This window comes from Mercenaria mercenaria, chromosome 1, assembly GCF_021730395.1.
Source record: "Mercenaria mercenaria strain notata chromosome 1, MADL_Memer_1, whole genome shotgun sequence".
Taxonomy (NCBI): domain Eukaryota; kingdom Metazoa; phylum Mollusca; class Bivalvia; order Venerida; family Veneridae; genus Mercenaria; species Mercenaria mercenaria.
This window is the reverse complement of record NC_069361.1, coordinates 78,428,334-78,448,228: the sequence shown is the minus strand read 5'-3', so window position 1 is coordinate 78,448,228 and position 19,895 is coordinate 78,428,334. Positions and strand designations below refer to the sequence as shown.

The window sequence follows — 19,895 nt, the reverse complement described above, 5'->3', positions numbered from 1 at the left end:
TGGCCTTTATACAGACTTTATAGTAGCAGCCTTTATTCAGAAGTGGTCTTAAGCACAGGTTTGACTACAGTTACTACATTCATATTAACCCTAACCCTACTAAATTTCTATAATGAACTTGTCCATCTTTTAATTTGGACAATACCATTAACTGTTAAAAGGGACGCTTACCAAAAAGATACTGACTGAATGGCAAACGGTGCAGATTATGATATACACTGGTTGCAAAGGCAGAATCAATCGTGTCCAGCACGATAAGTGTTAAACGCATGGTCTTAAACAATTTAGGTTAACTTTGGAGTCTAAAGAGTTGCTCTAATTACTTCCCACCCTGCCTAATTTTACCACTTTTTTTCTGGAAAACATTTCAGTATAAGAAGGTTACTATAGAAAAGAAAATTTCAAATCAATATGGTCTTATATTAACACACTCATTTTTATACTAAGGGATAATAATCCCACAATAGAATTGTAACAACTTCCTCATCTCAATCAGAGGAAGAAAACAAATGACATCAGACACACTGTCTTTTATGAAATCATGATAAAACATTCACTTTGGCCTTTTTTGTTTGTTTTGGGTTTAACGCCGTTTTTCAACAGTATTTCAGTCATGTAATGGCGGGCAGTTAACCTAACCAGTGTTCCTGGGTTCTGTACCAGTACAAATCTGTTCTCCGCAAGTAACTGCCAACTTCCCCACATGAATTATCAGAGGTGGAGGACTAATGATTTCAGACACAATGTCGTTTTATCAAATAGTCACGGAGAACATACGCCCCGCCCGAGGATCGAACTCGCGACCCCGCAATCCGTAGACCAACGCTCTTACCTACTGAGCTAAGCGGGCGGGCTTTCACTTTGGCCTCGGACCGAAATAGAGACCCCTACTTAACTGACAGCAGGATGGTTTCCTTGCACGACTACACAAACAACTCTTAATAATGCCCAGGTTTCATTTCCTAGAGGGACAAAATGTTTATTCTGATTCTTTTACCAGACTCTTGAACCTTTAATTCAAGTCATAACATTTGACTCAAGTTTCATGAAAAGCCTTTTAGACGTTTAATAGGTATGAACCAGATATGAAATCCAAGGCTCAATATCTCTGACTTGTGACTTTGACACTAGGTCGCCAAAATTGGAATATGCCCTGCATATCATCTCAACAAGGTGACCATTTGATTAAAGTTTCATGAAAATCCCTCAAGAGCTTTACTGCACTGGCCACCAAATCCAGATGGAAGGACAGCATCATAATTATATCTATCTGTCATCATTTGGGGATAAACATACAACAACAGAATATATCATCTTTTTCAATTACCTAGTGGAAGCAGATTCATATGTCTTGACAACTTTTCCATGAAGCTTGTAATAAGCCAACTGAATTGCCATCTGTAAAATTAACAGAACAGTGGGTTAAATTTCTCTGCTGAATTCAGAACTGCATAAAAGAAATGTTTTCAAGTTCAGCTGAAACCGGAACATACAATATCTACCACTTATCCTGCTTTACTCAATATATAGCAGGTGTGTTTTAAATCATTTAAACACAACAAAAAGGTTGTACATCCTTCAAAACAATCTAATTACACCAAGGTATAGCCAATCTGAAGTGTTTAATTTAAGTTAAAACACCCTTTTACTATTATACATTATTTCAGTTTCATTATGTCTTATATGTAAAATATTAGCTCAAATGTGGTAGCATTACTTCTAGGTTAATGTGACATCAATGTAACCATGCATCATTAACAAGTGCTGTCCAATAAAAAAGCACACTCTATTTCAATGCTTAATAGTGAGACTGGGCATAAATGAGTAAAACATTCTATGTAAAATGGGGAAATAGTTTAATTTAATTAAAGATTTATATGTCCTAAAGGTTTATAAATACCTGTAAATAGCCATCAGGACTGACTCTCTTTGTTTTGATGTACCCTTTACCATACTCAGCGAACACCAGCCTCAGTCCAAAACTGTTGGCCTAGTTACGAAGGAACAAAAAAAATAACATCAGATAGACAAACTCATAAAACTGATGTAAAAATCTCAGATGAACCCAGAAAAATGCACTTTTTCTTGAACAGGTTGTACCTGGTTTGTAAGTAAATATTTTACAATACCTTTAAAACATGACATGCTTGTTGTTTTTTTTTCCTCATGAATTTTGTTTTTTAATTACAGCAAAGTTATTAAGATGGCATAAAACCGGGAAGGTTTTTCACTGGATTCTTCTTAACAGTTGCGGCATAGATGGATCTTCAAAAATAAGTATCTGGGGGAATTCCCATGCTCCCTGCATTACATAACAAGAGGGCCATGATGGCCCTATATCACTCACCTGAGTTTAATTGCTTTCTTGAAAAAAATTCTTTGCTAAAGCTAAACAAATAACCCCATGGGGTGGGGTCAATTTGACCCCGGAGGTCATGATTTGAACAAATTCTGTAGAAGTCTATTAGGCAATGCTACATGTCAAATATCTAAGCTCTAGGCCTTCTGGTTTATTTTTAGAAATGTTTTGAAGATTTTCCTATGTAAAATCAAGTGACCCCTGGGGCGAGGTCAATTTTGACCCCAGGGTCATGATTTGAACAATTTTAGTAGAGGTCCACTAGGCAATGCTACATGTCAAATATCTAAGCTCTACAGCTTCTGGTTTTTGAGAAGAAGATTTGAAGATTTTCCTATGTAAAATCAAGTGACCCTGGGGCAGGGGTCAATTTTGATCCTGGGGTCATGATTTGAACAAACTTGGTAGAGGTCCACTAGGCAATGCTTCACACCAAATATCTAAGCTCTAGGGCTTCTGGTTTTTGAGAAGAAGATTTTTAAAGTTTTTCCTTTTGGTTGCCATGGCAACCAGAATTCTGTATGGAATTCAATTCTTTGAACAATTTTTAAAGAAGACCATCCAAGGAACAACCCTGTGAAGTTTCATCAAAATTGGCCTGTTGGTTTAGGAGATGTTGTTTAAAGGAAAGTGTGGACGGACTGACAGACGGACAGACGCCGGACAGTGAGCGATCACAATACCTCACCCTGAGCACTTTGTGCTCAGGTGAGCTAAAAATCCTGGGGAATTTAAATTTGCTAGCTCCTGTGTAACTAACTATCCTGCATTACATAATATCCTGGGGAATTTGCTAGCTCCTGTGTAACTAACCATCCTGCATTACGTAAAAATCCTGGGAAATTTAAATTTGCTAGCTCCTGTGTAACTAACCATCCTGCATTACATAAATATCTGGGGGAATTTGCTAGCTCCTAAGTGTAACTAAACATCTTGCATTAAATACATATCCTGGGGGATTCTTCAGCCCTGATTTGTTTTTGTTTGTTTTGTTTTGGGTTTAACGCCGTTTTTCAACAGTATTTCAGTCATATAACGGCGGGCAGTTAACCTAACCAGTGTTCCTGGATTCTGTACCAGTACAAACCTGTTCTCCGCAAGTTACTGCCAACTTCCCCACATGAATCAGAGGTGGAGGACTAATGATTTCAGACACAATGTCGTTTATCAAATAGTCATGGAGAACATACGCCCCGCCCGAGGATCGAACTCACGACCCCGCGATCCGTAGACCGACGCTCTACCTACTGAGCTAAGCGGGCGGGCTCTTCAGCCCTGAGGTATTACTAACAATCCTGCATTACATAAATATCCAGGGGAATCTTCAGCCCTGAGGTATTACTAACAACCCTGCATTACATAAATATCCAGGAGAATTGCCTGGGTGTTACTGACCACCCTGCATTATAATAACTAGATGGTTGCTTACTGAAAGGACTGTAATTCATGAATTCAAGGACATCTAATGTAAACTAGACTGATTACTTACTGAAACAAATAGAACTGGTTTTCATGCTTCTTTTACTAGACAGGTTTAAACCAGAAGAAAAACTATGTTTTACCAGTTTTTGAAAATGTTCTTGAGATTCTGTAAGTTCCTGTTCAAAGTCATTGAGATCCCAGTCCAGCCTGAAAATGAAACTCGACTGGTTACATATTCATTTTAAATCATAATTTAAATATCAGTTGAAGTAAAAGTGATTCATTCTAATACAATTTTAGTTTGAATTCTAATTAATATTTAAATTACATGTATAGCAAAAGCAGCTTTCATAGGACTTATAGAAATAGAGGTAAGTCACCTGAATGGTTTACATCTATATAATTGCAGATGGGTTTAAGTAAGACCCATAAACGCCAAATATCTCTCAGCTACTACTCTGATCTGGTCTCAGTTGCTAAACATTGTTAAATATGGCATGTTGTGCTTAATCAAGGGCCATAACTTTTGATCTAAAGAGAAGTTATAGCTATATAAATTGTATCAAAGTTTGTTTTTTTTACATTGTTTCAGAATGTAGATGCCAGACAGTATAACCAACTGTGAATGGACAACACTTCACTATGGGAGACCCATTACCCTATGAAAGCTCTTACTTCAATCTATCATACAAATCATCCCCTGCAGTGATAACAGATAAAATACCAGCATAACTTACTTCTGAGGAGGGCTAAGTTTTTTCAATTGTTGATCTGAGATTTTAGCAACTCCTCCATCATTATTGTATTTCTCCACAGCAAGGATATATTCCCACATACGTGCAGCATACTGCAACATAAACATACAGCATTTACAAAACATCTGACAATAGATAACTGACTTAACAACCTTTTGTTTAAGGTAGTTCTGCAGTATGTAATTTACTAATTAATTTTTAAAATAATTCATAAATATTATCTTACAAAGTTCTTTGGGCAAAAAGAAAAGGAAGATTTGAATAATACATGTAAATTCTTTACTTCACAGTTTGTCTGTTTATTGGTTGAATTTAAATTCATACCAATAATTAAGGAAATACAACTTTCCAGCTTTTAATGGTAGAAAAAAAACCTCAAAACCACAGCTGTCTTTTTACAACAACCCTAATGAAAAATTCATCTAAACAAAGTTTCTGAGCAAAACTGATATACAACGGTAACCCTTTTACCTATATACTTAAAGTAAAATTACAGTGGTGGGCTATGCCCTGTCACTTACAGTCGCATCACCACAAGAATGTTCAGCATTGATTCCTGCCTTTCCATTAGAATAAATGATATACTGCAATGACTTGTCAAAATATCTGCAGTAGAGAAAATAAGTACACTGTTAGAATAGTATAAGATCTTTATCCTTTTCTTTTAAATTTTAGAACGTAGAATCAGGAGTTGAGACCTTAACTTTAGCACCTTTATCAAATGTGCTAGATTAAGCATGCCACTGGGTGAATCAATTACTCCATTGTTAATATGTAACAAATTGGAGCACCTTTTTCTATAATTTTTTGTCACAAAAAGCAGTAGTTATACATATGAGCCGTGCCATGGGAAAACCAACATAGTGGGTGTGCGACCAGCATGGATCCAGACCAGCCTGCGCATCCGCGCAGTCTGGTCAGGCTCCATGCTGTTCGCTTTTAAAGCCTATTGGAATTGGAGAAACTGTTAGCGAACAGCATGGATCCTGACCAGACTGCGCAGATGCGCAGGCTGGTCTGGATCCATGCTGGTCGCACACCCACTATGTTGGTTTTCCCATGGCACGGCTCAATTATCTGTTACAGTTACACTGAAGAATAATGTTCAAAGACATCTCAGTGAAGTGTTACCTGTTAGGTCCATGTCCAGTCATGGTGAATATGGCTTCCTCATCTAGACCCTGAAATAAAAGTCAACTTCAGTTAAAAATCAATTCATGGCACTGGAATCAACCAAGGGTTATGTTACACCATGAACACATTTTCATTTGTGAATGGATTGTTATAAAATTTTCAAGACATCTTTATTAGCATAAAAGCAACCTTTCCATGCAAGCATTTTGTAAAAATTTTATAAATATTTTTTTAAATTGTAATTTTGCAGATATTTTCTGGGACAAAATGAAAAAAACATATTTTTGGCCATAAAACTGACATTAAACTGATATCTAAAAATTCAAGATCCAACTACCACCCTCAGAGACTTTAAGAATGTTATAATAGGAATTCTTTTCCTTCACAAACTGACCCCAGTAATAGTCTGAAAAGGTATGATTTTTTTCCCCAAAATGGTAGGCAAAAATTTCCTAAATTCTGACAAAAAAAATGATGTACTGGTTGAAATTGAATAGCAATTTATCGACAATTTGTCCATACAAAAATCAGCGATATCCAATTCGGTCTGCTTCTTCATCTTTGGGATTTTAAAAAAAATGGAATTTTTCTAGCCCTACACACCAAATATTTGCACTATCAGCACCAGATCTACAAAATGTCATCCCAAAAACCCTAGAGTATTACACCTGCTGTCCCTACAACAGCTATTAGCAACACTACATCAGTTTTCTTTTTTTTATTTAATCACATGCAAAAAGTGTAAGTTACAATATGTGGGACAAACACATCAGAAATGTTCACAAAGAATGAATAGCCATAAATTTGATATTAGGCATTTTCCCGATACTCCTACAAATGTATCAGAACATTTCAATTCTGAAAATCACTCTGTTAGTGATTTTTCTTTCATGCCAATCGACTTGGTAAAAAATGACTGGTTTAGACTCTTGAAAGAGACTCGTTGGATTCATACATTGAAAACAGCCTGGCCTTATGGCATGAATGCTAAAATATTATTTTAGTCTTTCATTTTTTCACACAGATTCTTCCTAACGTATTTTTGCATATTAGTTAGTTTTCCTTGCCTGTATTAATATTTCTGCTTTGCAATTTTTGTAGGGAATAAGTATCTATTTTTGATTCTATACTATATGTGAATATTACGCCAAAATGGGTAACGTCTTTTGATGTCGTACTTTACTATGACGTCATACCGTTTTGTTATTATACTCTGATGAAGTCCAATGGACGAAACATGTTAGTTTTAAAGAAAGAAGTATATATCTGGAGTTAGTTCTTCGCTTTATCTATTTTTTTTCCCCCCCCAAATCTGGAATTTACGACACATTTTACCAGAACCAGAACCATGCCCAAAATTTGTACAAAATCCTTGTGTATACTTTACTTTTGGATCTTGCAAGATAAGGTCACAATTCATGAAAAACCCTATCACAAATTAGGTGGATCTAACAGTTGGTACATATATTCACCTTAGGGCATTCCTCCTCAATGACAAACAAGCCTATGCTGCTGTCTATACTGGTGATACTCTCTCTGTTCACATCAACTGCTACCAGTCTCTCTCGTATCTGAATAACAACCATATAACATATCAAACCGTTTGTGTGTTTTACGTCATTACGTTACAGACATGTGAAACAGTAATGAGTTGGATTTAACTTTGCACCAACACATTTATAGGTCATACGGCAAATTTCCAGCTTTGATGGTGGAGGAAGAGTAAAGTTGCCCCTCCGTGCATTATTTCATCCAGACAGGCATCTGGATTGAACCAACGACCTTCCGTAAGCCGGCTGGATGGCTTCCTCACATGAAGAATTCAACACCCCAAGTGTTAAATACCGGCACACAGATACCATCACACTAGTCATGGAGAACAAGTACCCAACCCCTGAACAACATACTGTGAAGTTGTTACTATTCATGGGGGACTAAGGCTGTGTCCATCATCAAAATTAACTCTCAAGGAACAAGTAAACTTTTCTTTCATTTTACATATTACATCAAATATCCATGAATTCAAGTCCCAATTAAAATGCCACATTGGTCCAAACCATAAAATAATAATTTCATGTTGTCTTAATTGTTATATTGAAACCTTCTTAATCAAGTTAGGCAATTTCAAACACCACTATATAAAATCATCAATTTTAATGTAAATGAGTAAAACAAACCTTGGCCCAGTAATCTCTGTTTTGTGCGGTAAAAACTCCAACTGGACAAAAATCTTTTGCATCTGAAATAAAATTGTACAGCATACTAAATGTATAGTTAATATCACTGAACATTTTCAGACTGGATATTTCAACACATACTCTTATTCAAAGATTCATAGTTGGAATACTAGTACATAAAATATACAGCAAATTTTACCAAGCTTAATGTCAGGATACATCTAAGTGGTTACAAAAAGTTTGCAGTGTTTCAAATTTTCAGCAGACATCAATCAGCAAGTTAATCTAGTGCTTCTGTTTATTCCTTCTTGAATAAAGCAAAAGAAATGAGCCGTGCCATGAGAAAACCAATATAGTGGGTTTGCGACCAGCATGGATCCAGACCAGCCTGCGCATCCGCGCAGTCTGGTCAGGCTCCATGCTGTTCGCTTTTAAAGCCTATTGGAATTGGAGAAATTGTTAGCGAACAGCATGGATCCTGACCAGACTGCGCGGATGCGCAGGCTGGTCTGGATCCATGCTGGTCGCATACCCACTATGTTGGTTTTCCCATGGCACGGCTCAAATGCTTTTGCTGGTCTCATTGCTTCCACTGATTCCATTCATACTTGTTTATTTTGATTGTTTTTGTTGGGTTTAATGTCAAAGCTACACAATCATACGTTGTATGAAAACTTTCCACTTTTTGATGGTGAAAGAAGATCTGGTGCCTCTCCGGACACAATTTCATCATGGCCTGGCACCTGGATAGAACCAAAGACCTTTGAGTTGACTTTCTCATATGAAAAAAGTTGAACCCGCAACAGTGAGAGGCAAGTGATTTGAAACCACTCTGCCATGAAGGCCCACTGTTTATTTAGACATCATTAGCTGACAACAAATTTGACCACAAGTACCTATCCCAAAAGCTCTTGGCCATTTTGTCCTTAAAACTAAAGAAAACTTCAAAATTAAATTTTCTCTTATATGAATTTAAATCATAAACAAATGGCACCCTGAAAAATGTGTTATGTGTAAGAACGTACCTTCTGCGAGATCAAGCACCTGCTGTAGTAACACGTAGATTTCTGGAACAGTTAGCTGTACCTCCTTGCCATCACTGTCAGTCTTGTATACATCCAGTTTAAAATAAACTCCCTTCCTGTATATAACTATATGTTTTTGGTCCTTGTGTGTTTCTTGGTCATCCATGCCAACTTTTGGAATGCGAGTTGTGCAATGGGTTTTCCTACAATATATGAACCTGTTATTCTGGGGAAATACTATAGATTAATAAGTACTCACAATAGGTTTATTTTTGCTTATATTCACGAACAGTGTACATCAAGATATGAGTTATATGACCCAGGTAAGTGCATACGCCTTTAGTACCTTGAGCATTGAAATCGGCCCAATCGCTAAGGTGACTATGTCTTAGACTAGCTGAAAAACTATGTGGAATTTGTTAAAAACGTAGAGCTGGTGAGACCTATATATCTTATATATATAATTTTTAGCAATTATAGCAATGATTGAATGAAAAGGGAGTAAAACACTATCAGTGCATATGTATTACGGTATTAATACATAAAAATATAAATTATTCTGACAGTGTATCACATGAAGGACATCGTACGATTTGATGGTATTTGGTCCTCATTTTCAACCATGAATGCATCTCTCCATATTTTACAATACAATAACCCAGGTATGTACAATGTACTGAGACTGATATATAAATCAGTCTAGATATTGACCACTACATGTAAAAACATACCGTCTGTTTATACATGTCCTGATTTATACACAATAGAGTGGTCAAGGTTGATATGAAAACGCATGGGTGATTTCAATGATACAGGGTGGACTATAAGTTTTATTACGATTTGATGTTTTTCTGTGCAGTTTTTATTGAAAATTATCTTAAACTCTTAAATAAAACATATTTTCTGCTAAACTATATATTAAATGTGTATCAAAATTGTAATTACTTAATCCTAGATCATTACTAAATGAAAAAAGTACTCAAAAATATTTTTATATGTGTCAATAATCATGGTACACCCTGTATGTGCATTTTTTGGAAATAAAAGTACTCCCCCACCAAATGCATCAGAAAAATATTAACACATAATGTTTGAAAATGAAATTGTATATGAAATATAAGGGGCAAGTACTCAGATAAAATGTTTCAAAGTCATTTTTTTTACAATTTTTTTGTGAATGTGTATTGAAGCCATTGTGGGGTCGTTTTTATTCATTATCAGGGTCATATTTTTCTTTCCATAGAAGTTTAGTAGAAATTTTATTTTTAAGGTTACTTGAGGAGAATGGTAATTGAAATCACACAATGTCCTTTAGAACAGTCGTGAATACTAATCATCTAAATATATCAAAACATAACCAGCCGAGTCAATATTTTCAAAACTGGAGGTGACTAAATATCAAATCCAAATAAAAGTGATGTGAAAAATATCCAGTATTCTGTGAAATCATCACATTTTGCGGGATGGAAATTTTGTGATTTGGGTCAAACAGGCATTTTGTTGGAATATGAATTTGTGGCTTTCAACTTTTTTAACGTAAAATGAATGGGAGTTTCACTTGTTTCATATGATTAGTGGATTGATTCAACCAAAAAACCACAAAATTTGTGTCCCATAAATATCACTGCTTATACAGTATACAGCAGCCAGAGTGGTTTGATTATGCAGTACAGCTTAAACCTCACTACATCAGCAGGAGCTACATTTTGACAAAGTGGAAAGTACATGCATACCCAAATACAAACTTGCAAGTTAATCAAAGTAATGTTTTCTAATACCATTTCAGTAGGGGAAGGAGATAATAAATGTAGTGTTTTTGCTGGATTACATGTGTACTCACTTGCAACTGTACTCACTTGCAATCAGCACCTAACAGCTACCTTACACGAAACGAAATAGAACAAACTGGTATGCTGTGCAATGGCCAGTATAAACCCTTGAACCTTTTTCAGACTGCCAAAACTTCCCTATTCAACTAGGCAACAAAGGACATGAGAGAGAGTTACTAAAGTCAATGATCCAATGATAAGACAATGGACAAGGTAACCAGGAATCCTGAAGTTGTGCCCACTAAAATTCTTTCTAATAAGAGTCCCATGAATGGGTGCTTTACATCTGGCATGTTACAGAACCAGGGATGCATCTGGAATTGTATGGGTTCTTTATAACTGGCTTTGTAACTGGCATGTTAAAGAACCTGGGAAGCGTCTGGAATTGGAGCATTGTTTTAATCTTACACTTTCGTACAAGTAAAATAACTAACATTCTAATAAGCTTGTTTTTGTTAAAACACATTTACGCTAAAATGACATCACTTTAAAAATGGAAAGGTCATCAATGTTTTTGTTGCGACCAAAAAAAAAGAGTGCTACTATAATTTTATCTTCAGTTTAAGATAAAGGGCATACATGTGTTAGAATCGAAATAATGTATACTCTTTTAACCTCTTTTTTGTGTATTAATAATGTTAAAACACAATATTTCTACACATTATTTCTCAATTCCCCGAAGGAGTTACCCTTACAAGAAAGCGGAGATGTTTACAAATAAACTAAGAAACCACACATTCACTACTTTAGTATCCTTCCTACCTGTAACCATCCATGGTAAGTGGTATCAAATCTTGCATATACTGTGGTACGAGTGTGTCCTCGCAGATCTCCTCATAATATCTGAAAACAGAAATTCTAGATGCTGACTTACTAACATAACAATTCTTTACTGTGTCTTTTAATTTGTATAAAACAAGAAATGTGTCCTAGGCCACATATGCCCCCCTATGTGATCGTAGGACACAAAAGTGTATGTCTTGTGAATAACTGGACCCAAAGTAATCTTGCCCTTTAAGCTAGGGGTCTAAGTCTTGCAAAGGACTTACTGCCTTATTATTATAGTGAATGTAAATGCAATGTTACTTGATTATCTAACCATGCATAAGGACTAAACATATTTGACCTCAGTTACCATGGTCTTTGAGCTAGGGGCCCCCGTCCCCCTCTCCTCCAGTCTCGCATGCGACACCTTGCCTCATTATGGAGAACGTTTTTGCCAAGTTACTTGAATATACATCCATGCATACAATAGTTAAAGACTGGATAAAAACCCTATTTGACCAATAAGTGCGTCCTTGACCTTAAGCCAAGGATCTTTCATGTGACACACTTTCTTGTTATGGTGAATATTTAAGCCACATTTCTTGAATATCTTTCAAAAATATAAAGGTTATAGTCTGAAGAAAAATCAAATAAAAGTGTGCACTTGTGCGACCTTGACCTTGATCAAGAGGTCTATCCAATGATGCATGCTGGACACAGTCTGTAACACCATATACCCCCCTATTTTTAATTAACGGTGGGGGCATAAAATATTACAGACCAGATAAGAAAATTACCTTATATCTTTGACCATCATTTTGACCTTTAAGCTGAAGTCTTGTATGTAACACACTGTCTTGTTAAAGGTCCTTTATGCGGTCATTCATACATGCAAGCAGACAAACATGGGGTATAACTATATGTGACAGTGGCATAAAAGTTTACTGCTAAAATAGGTTGTCCTTTTTTGATATGCAACTTTGAAACTTACACATCTGACTTATGTGATCAACTGAATTCCAGTTATGATTCAAATTTACTATTTCTAGCTTTTCCTACTTCCGTAAGAAATTGAGTTCAAGGTCACTAGTCAAGTGGACTTTCTTAAAATCATCTTTCTGTTTCCATTTTTAAAAACAGGAATCCAAGTCAAAATTTTGTTTAACTTCATTGAGATTGACCAAAGCAGTATAATTATGTAGAGCGACGACACTGAGAAAATTAATATGACTTCTGCTACTAATGATACCTACTTGACAGCACTATATATTATATTTGCTGCTCGTGCCAGTTGGTTAGTTGTAGGGACAGTCTTCCTATCGACAGCATAACAGTTCACATTAACTGAAACAGTTTCGTAAAACTTAATTTATGTTGACTACAGAGAAACTTTCAACTTTTCAGCAACACTCAAAGACCATCAAACATTTATAACAAATTACTGTGACATGCTATTTTAAGATAAATTTTCTAAATGGCTGTGAATTATCACTAAAAGTTAAGTAAAACATTTGTAATGGAGACTAACATCCCTATATGAGGTGGAGAATGAATGACTTCAGACAAAATATTTTCTGTCAAATTGTTATGGAGAACATAAAACTTGCTTGGGTATTGAACTCATAACCTCTTGTGTTCTCCTTACTGAGCTAACACGGCAGGTGGTTTGTTATTGATCAGGGCATACCTTTTAGAAACACTGCCCTATCTACAATAATTTCTTGGGCCCATTTACTACAGCAGAAACCCAGTCACTTCTGAATGCAGGACAGTCCATAAACAGAGGCGTGAGCTTATGAAAGACTCATTGTAAATCTTATGTAATTCAAACATACTTGCAGACGGTTCTCTCCATCCAAGGTAAGCCATCTGCAACCAGAAATCCTCTACCCAGTTTCGCTTGTTAATGGATCTGAAATGAAATCATTTCTTTCAAAAATCTGTACAGTTCAAATGAATTCATTTCTTTCAAAGAACCTTGAACACTCTGACTTCATCTCTCAATGAATTACAGACATGAAAGATGACTTGGATAGTTTGATACTATTTCTGCAGGATTTGAACAAATCCAATACATTTCATAACCAATATTTACCAAATATACCTTCACTTTTTCTTCACAGTATATTGGTGTTATTTTTTTGGTTGTTGGGTTTGATATCACATAAACAAAATTAAGATCGTACAGTCAAACTTCATTCGCTCAAACTTGGATAATCATAATTCAAAAACAAACCTTCACTCAAACTCATCGACAGGTCCTGACAAAATCCATGTGTAATGAATATTGTTTGATGGCTCAAACTATCGATAACTTGAACAAATTCTGTTGGTCCCGACAAGTTTCAAGTTAACGAAGTTCGACTATAAGTCAACTGCTTATTATTTCATTTTAGGCGAGAACCTGGGTAGAACCACTGACCTGTAAGCCAGCTCTTTTTCACATGAAAGTATTCTACACCTCAAACAAAGTTCAAACCGTGAAGGGCAACTGATTCCAAGACAGTAACTTTAAGCACTGGGCCACAGAGGCCCTATCCATGTTATCAAGAAATAGAATCAAATATGCCAAAACAAAAACTCTCTTTTAGAAATCTTTTACTGTTAACTGCTCAATATACATTAACTGACAATCATATTATCACAAAACATTTATGAAACACTTCAAACTGTTTGCAACTAGATTTTACTGGAATTTACCTATTCTTCAGATATTGTTGAAGTTTTGGTCCCTCATTCACCCTGAAAGTCTCTGTGGCTGTCAACAGCTCTATAAAGTCTTCATCTGACAGTATGGGCTTCATGGAGGCTAGAAACCTGAAAAATTGTCATTAACATCATCATAACAATAATCATAATCAAAATGATTATAAAAAACAACATACGTACTGAAATATAGATCATCATCAATGATCATCATCATAATCATCATCATCAAATTTTAATTTATCTGAGGTGGTACTTGCAGAGGCTAGATTATAATTCAAATGATGGCCAAAGGACCATCTGCCTAAACTAATAGCATGTTCAGCTGACCTAAAAAAAAAAACCTTCTACTAATCTATGCCTTCAGCCTAACTGTAGTACACATGCACTCAGAAATATTGCCAAACAGACCAAAACTGTTCAGCTATAGGCAAAAACACTGGTAGCCCAAAGCTCAATGAACTTGCACATTTCGAAACCCTGCATTCTGGTTAGATATCGCATAACACTGATAAGCCTAAAAGATCACTGTACATAACTGAACAGTGTTAAACCCAACTTATCAAAATAAGCAAGCAAAATACCTCAAAACATTTCTGCACTAAATTCAAAACTTTCAGAAGAAAAAAAACGATTTTTTTTCCTCACATCATATAATAAAACACTTGTTGAATGGCTCGTCAGTGAAGTGTCAAAACTATTTGCCCTAAAGTCTCTCACACCTCAGACAACAGTTCTCAGACCTCAGGCAACAGTTCTGACAATTAACTGGCAAGCCATTCAATAAGTGTTACAGAAAACTGGGTAGTATCTATCTAGCTGTTTAGCCATTCAGAAGAGTAAGCTAAATGCTGTTAAAGGGATACGGTCAAAATCCACTACCCCTGCTCAATAGGACCAAGGCGAACAACCCTACCCCACAACCCCCCCTCATTTATTTTCCATTTATATTCAAATTTTCACTTCACTTCGTTCAAGATTGATTATTATCATCTTAAAAACAATGGTATTTTTTTCATTTCTGTTCATCTTTGTTTAATTTCAAAGTTATACAACAAAATCAAAGAGAGGATTTTATCCCCCTTGGTTAAACTGAGCATATTCAGGGGGGGTGGGGGCGGGACTTTGTTCTATATTCACTGTTATAATAACTAGGTGTTCAAAAGTGATCTATCAAGCGGACTTGATCCAACAATCTGATAATGTAATAGTATCAACTCAGATATTTTCTGGACCAGGTATATTTTCACGATTAAAGGCCCGGTCACACTGACCGAACTTTGTTGGAGCGTTCCTGGAGCGGTGAAAAAATTTCATCACCGCTCGTTACCGTTCACCACCGTTTAACAGAAGTTGGCCCCCGTTAAGGCAACGCCGTATACGCTCGGCCACCGCTGATGGTCCCTCCTACCGCTCCGAAAGTTTTGAGCTGCACAAAATATTGCGAGCGGTGAGGAGCGGGCAATTTTCCGCTTCGGCATAGTTCACCACCGCTCTAACAACGCCCAGTCAAGTTTGGCACCGCTAGACGCAAGTTCGTGGACGCTTGGGTCCGCTAGGCCAACGCAGAAATCTTGAACGCTGGACCACCGCTGCTTCGCCAGCTTTGCCCGGGCGGTGATTAAACGTTGCACAAACTTTGGTGGAGCGGTTGTAAGCATTTTACGAGCGGACACGGGATTGCTGGAACGGTGTCGGGCGTTGAAGCAGCGATCCATTGCGGTGATGAACTTTGGTTTGGCGTTGGTATGGAGGTGTCGGAGCGGGACCAGAATCGCTACCATTAAACCAACGCTAAAGCAATGCCGGCTTCAGCGGTGCACCTCTAAGGCAACGCCCGTGTTTTCGATTTTTTTCCCATTTTGTGCGCGGTGACGAGCGTTGTCTAAATTCCGCCCCCTCTCCCTACCGTTGAAGGAACGCTCCAACAAAGTTCGGGCGGTGTGACCGGGCCTTAAACTCTTCGTTACCAGTTTGTAAGAATATGATATGTAAAAGAAAAAATATGTTTTAATTCATTGATTCTCTGAGAGAGATATTATTAACTGATTAAATGTCTTAAAATATCTCAATGTATTACCAATATATGACTTTATGAGTTTATGACTATGTATTGATTTAAGCATATCAATCAAAGTATTGGTTTAACCTGCACATTAAAATGTGTATATAACTGTATACATGTATATTTTCAAGTCAAATACCAGGACAGAAAATTGTATACAAACTCAATTTGAAAATTAAACCAATAAACATTTAGCCAAACTTTGAAGTTTGCATGTGGTCAAAACCAAACTGAGTTACACATTACATACTCTTTACAACTGTAATATATTGGTCAATTCACAACTCAACAATTCAGGCACTGCGGAAAACTGGCACCTAAATCTGCAAAAGGGCATTAATTTTTTGAAAAATTATATTACTAGTAACACTGTTTAGATTTTGTTCTCTCAATAAAATGGACTCAGGGTATACCTATCACAAGTACAATAATGCTAAATCTTAATAAGCAATTGAACATAAAATGTGGAAGGGGCAGATTTTGCACAAATAATTTGAACAAAGAAGTTCTATGCTGCAACACTCCAAGAAGAAAACTTCTCACACCGCCTGCTCCATTTAGTCTGAAGTATGTTCTTGGCAGGGGGAGGGGGGGGGGGGGGGGGGAGAAAATCAAACAGAAAAGCTTTTTCTAAACAAATTGCCGGTTCCGAATAAACAGATACACATTCCAACATAGTGTAAGGATACTTTTATGGTGGTATATGTATTTAAATGGTAATCTATATGGTTGTTTTTGTCCTCTTCCAAGTTATGGACTACAGTTTAAAATTAAGTATTTAATATGTGACAATGAGGTCATGGCTCTTAAAATATTTTCACTATCAAAAAATACTCATTCAATTTTGATAAATTAGCTGGATATCTTTTATTTTGATGAAAGAGTTATGCACTTACATGCTTATTTGCATACCTGTTACCATACAGATAACCGATTAAAACGACCTCAAACTGACATAGTCAACTCCATAACAAAATAGCTTAACTGCATATAAATATGGACACGCTTAATATGTTTCTTTTATTTTATTTTATTTTGTTGGGTTCAAGTAAAGACACACCAACATAATTTAGGTTACTGTGGAGACTGGTGGGGAGAAACCTTAGATGCCCCTGCAGGCATTATTTCTGTTCTACCTTTCGTAAGTTAACTGGATGGCTCTCTCACCTATTCAAGAAAGAATTCTACATCCCAAACAATATTTTGAACCCACAATGGTGACAGGCAAGTCATTTGAGGTCAATGACTATAACCACTCAGCCATGAAGGTCCCTTTTTATGTCTATTCAAAGTACACGTGTACTTCAGTATCAGACTTCAGACTCAAAGATTTTAAATGCCTTATTTGAGCTAACTAATTCTATCTGATGACAAATTAACTGACTATTCAAACAAGGACATACGATGAAAATATATATAAATAGTCTTATTCCAAACAATGTTATATAGAATTCTGAACCAGTATCAACTTGTTTTCTGCAAAAATGTAGCAACTGCTCACCATCAGTCAGAAAAGGAAAGGAATCAGAAGGAACCTCTATGGTAGAGTTTTCACTAGACTTACAAAGCCTGTTGAGATCAAATAATCTGTAATAATGTTAATTACTTTCTTCATACTGACACTGAAATTTTATGCAAGTGCTTTACGTTTTATGACTCGAACCACTGATGCCAGTCTAAGTTTTCACTTGACTGAACAAATTGGGACAACTTAATGTTTGACCAAGATGGTGATATTAAACAGTTTGTTGCCCTACATATCGGACAATGATTGAAAACAGGTGACTGATTATGTTGAACAACAAGATACCTTTATCGGAAGTCAAAATATCATTATCAGTGAAAACAACCTCAAATGCACTTAATTAGTTTATACTAATTTATTTCACACCCACCATAAACAAATCTACAACTTATGTTAATCACTGTGGACACCTCAATTCACTGCCATGAATAAAGAGACACAAGTTTCCCTTCACTGCCCAGTGCCAAGCAAGGGAGGACCTGGTACCATTTCTCACATCTTTGGTTTGTCCATGGATCAAACCCTTGACCTGTCTCATTTTAAGTGTACACCTTACGACTGGACTATCAAGTGGTTGCACTATACTGAAGTTAGAATGGATTTCAGTCATTCAACCTGTTTACACTTACTGTTTAGTTGTTTCTTTATTTTGCTTGGCTTTATGTAAGTTTTGCATGTTCATCCCAATGTCAATATGGGAGGCTTAAAGATGTCTGTTTTTTGCAATGCTATTTTATATATCCTTGACAATACAAAAATGCAGCCTGTTCATGTAAGCAGTTATACTCTGTTCATAAATGAGTATCTTAATACTTTGGGTTCTATCTGAAATTCTCAGAATTTATAATATGATTAGTCATTTTCCAATGAAAAACATTAACCTTATATATAATGCTTCACATACATTAAGTTTGGCTTCAGCTATTTCAAGGGGATATGAGTTCCTATGTTTTAATTTTTTCAGCTAAAATGGAAATTTTACTTGTCCATCAAGACTTAATTTCATTATTTTCAAGCAATGATACAGCAATAAAATCCAAAAATATCAGTCCACAACAAAATATCACTGACATTACAGAATATAAGCATACACGAATACTGAGAAAACATAGCAACAAAACCCAAAGCTACAAAAGTAATCAAATCCTTCAGGAGTTGGGGAAACGAGCACTATGCAAAGTATCATCATTCTGTCACATTCTTCACCTCTGTCAATATTAGCAAACAAACAGACAGATAAATCAAACAAATCTTATTCTGCCAATAATAACATGGCTCCTACTGATCCTGTTATTTCAAAGATATTTCTGATACTGGAAAAGGCAGCTGTGATCATTGAAAATAACACAACATTGAAGAGCAGTTTACTGCTTGTATTTTTTTTCAAGGAATGATTGCCAATTGGTAGTAAAACTTTATTCTGGTTCTCATTCTATAAAAGTAAACAAATCTTTTACTGGAGGAAACAAACAGCCTGCATTAGGCATCGTCTGTCAATTCCTTTGCCATCATTTTGTGTCTGCTATTGATTCCAGTGAAATCAAGGTCAATATTAACAAACAGGCAGATAAATCAAATAAATAGGTAGCATACAAACTTTATTTTGCCAATAATAATCACCATTAACCAATATTGATCCAATTACTAACGAAGGATTTTAATGGATTTTTTGTTTGTTTGTTTTGAGTTTAGCAATATTTTTCAACTATATATCAGTTACGTAATAGCAGGCAGTTAACCTAACCAGTGTTCCTGGATTCTGTACCAGTACAAACCTGTTCTCCGCAAGTACCGTATTTTGGTGTGTATAGGTCGCGGTAATGTATAGTCCGCATCTAATTTTTGCTCTGGAACTGGTCGGAAAATTTAACTTCTAGTGTATTAGTCGCAGTTAAATTTCAGATTTTTTCCCCAGCAATATTTAATATTTACCGGCAAAAAAGTTATGGCGGCGGCCATATTGATGCCGCGGACTGAATTATTATCAGAACCTGATTGGTGGAAATCGGACAGTGTTATTTTCGTTCCCAACCGTTTCGTACCAACAGTAGTATCAGTAACAGACTACATCAAAGAAAAGCGACTTTTTGACACTAATTAGCAGCAGACGTCTTGCGTTTACATTCTGTTGTC

At 36.1% G+C, this 19,895-nt stretch overlaps 1 protein-coding gene across 1 annotated transcript in view; it reads right to left on the bottom strand.

The window, feature by feature from the left end:
- LOC123533081 (carnitine O-palmitoyltransferase 1, liver isoform-like) overlaps positions 1–19,895 on the bottom strand; it is a 58,144-nt gene that overhangs the window by 13,707 nt on the left and 24,542 nt on the right. The window contains exons 3-15 of the mRNA XM_053551835.1: positions 14,167–14,283; positions 13,302–13,378; positions 12,720–12,810; positions 11,464–11,544; positions 8,873–9,075; positions 7,848–7,909; positions 7,143–7,241; positions 5,668–5,717; positions 5,058–5,142; positions 4,519–4,628; positions 3,922–3,988; positions 1,901–1,990; positions 1,328–1,398 (exon numbers count right to left, since the gene is read on the bottom strand). Coding sequence (XP_053407810.1) covers positions 1,328–1,398; positions 1,901–1,990; positions 3,922–3,988; positions 4,519–4,628; positions 5,058–5,142; positions 5,668–5,717; positions 7,143–7,241; positions 7,848–7,909; positions 8,873–9,075; positions 11,464–11,544; positions 12,720–12,810; positions 13,302–13,378; positions 14,167–14,283 — 1,203 coding nt within the window. The remainder of the gene's footprint in view (positions 1–1,327; positions 1,399–1,900; positions 1,991–3,921; positions 3,989–4,518; positions 4,629–5,057; positions 5,143–5,667; positions 5,718–7,142; positions 7,242–7,847; positions 7,910–8,872; positions 9,076–11,463; positions 11,545–12,719; positions 12,811–13,301; positions 13,379–14,166; positions 14,284–19,895) is intronic.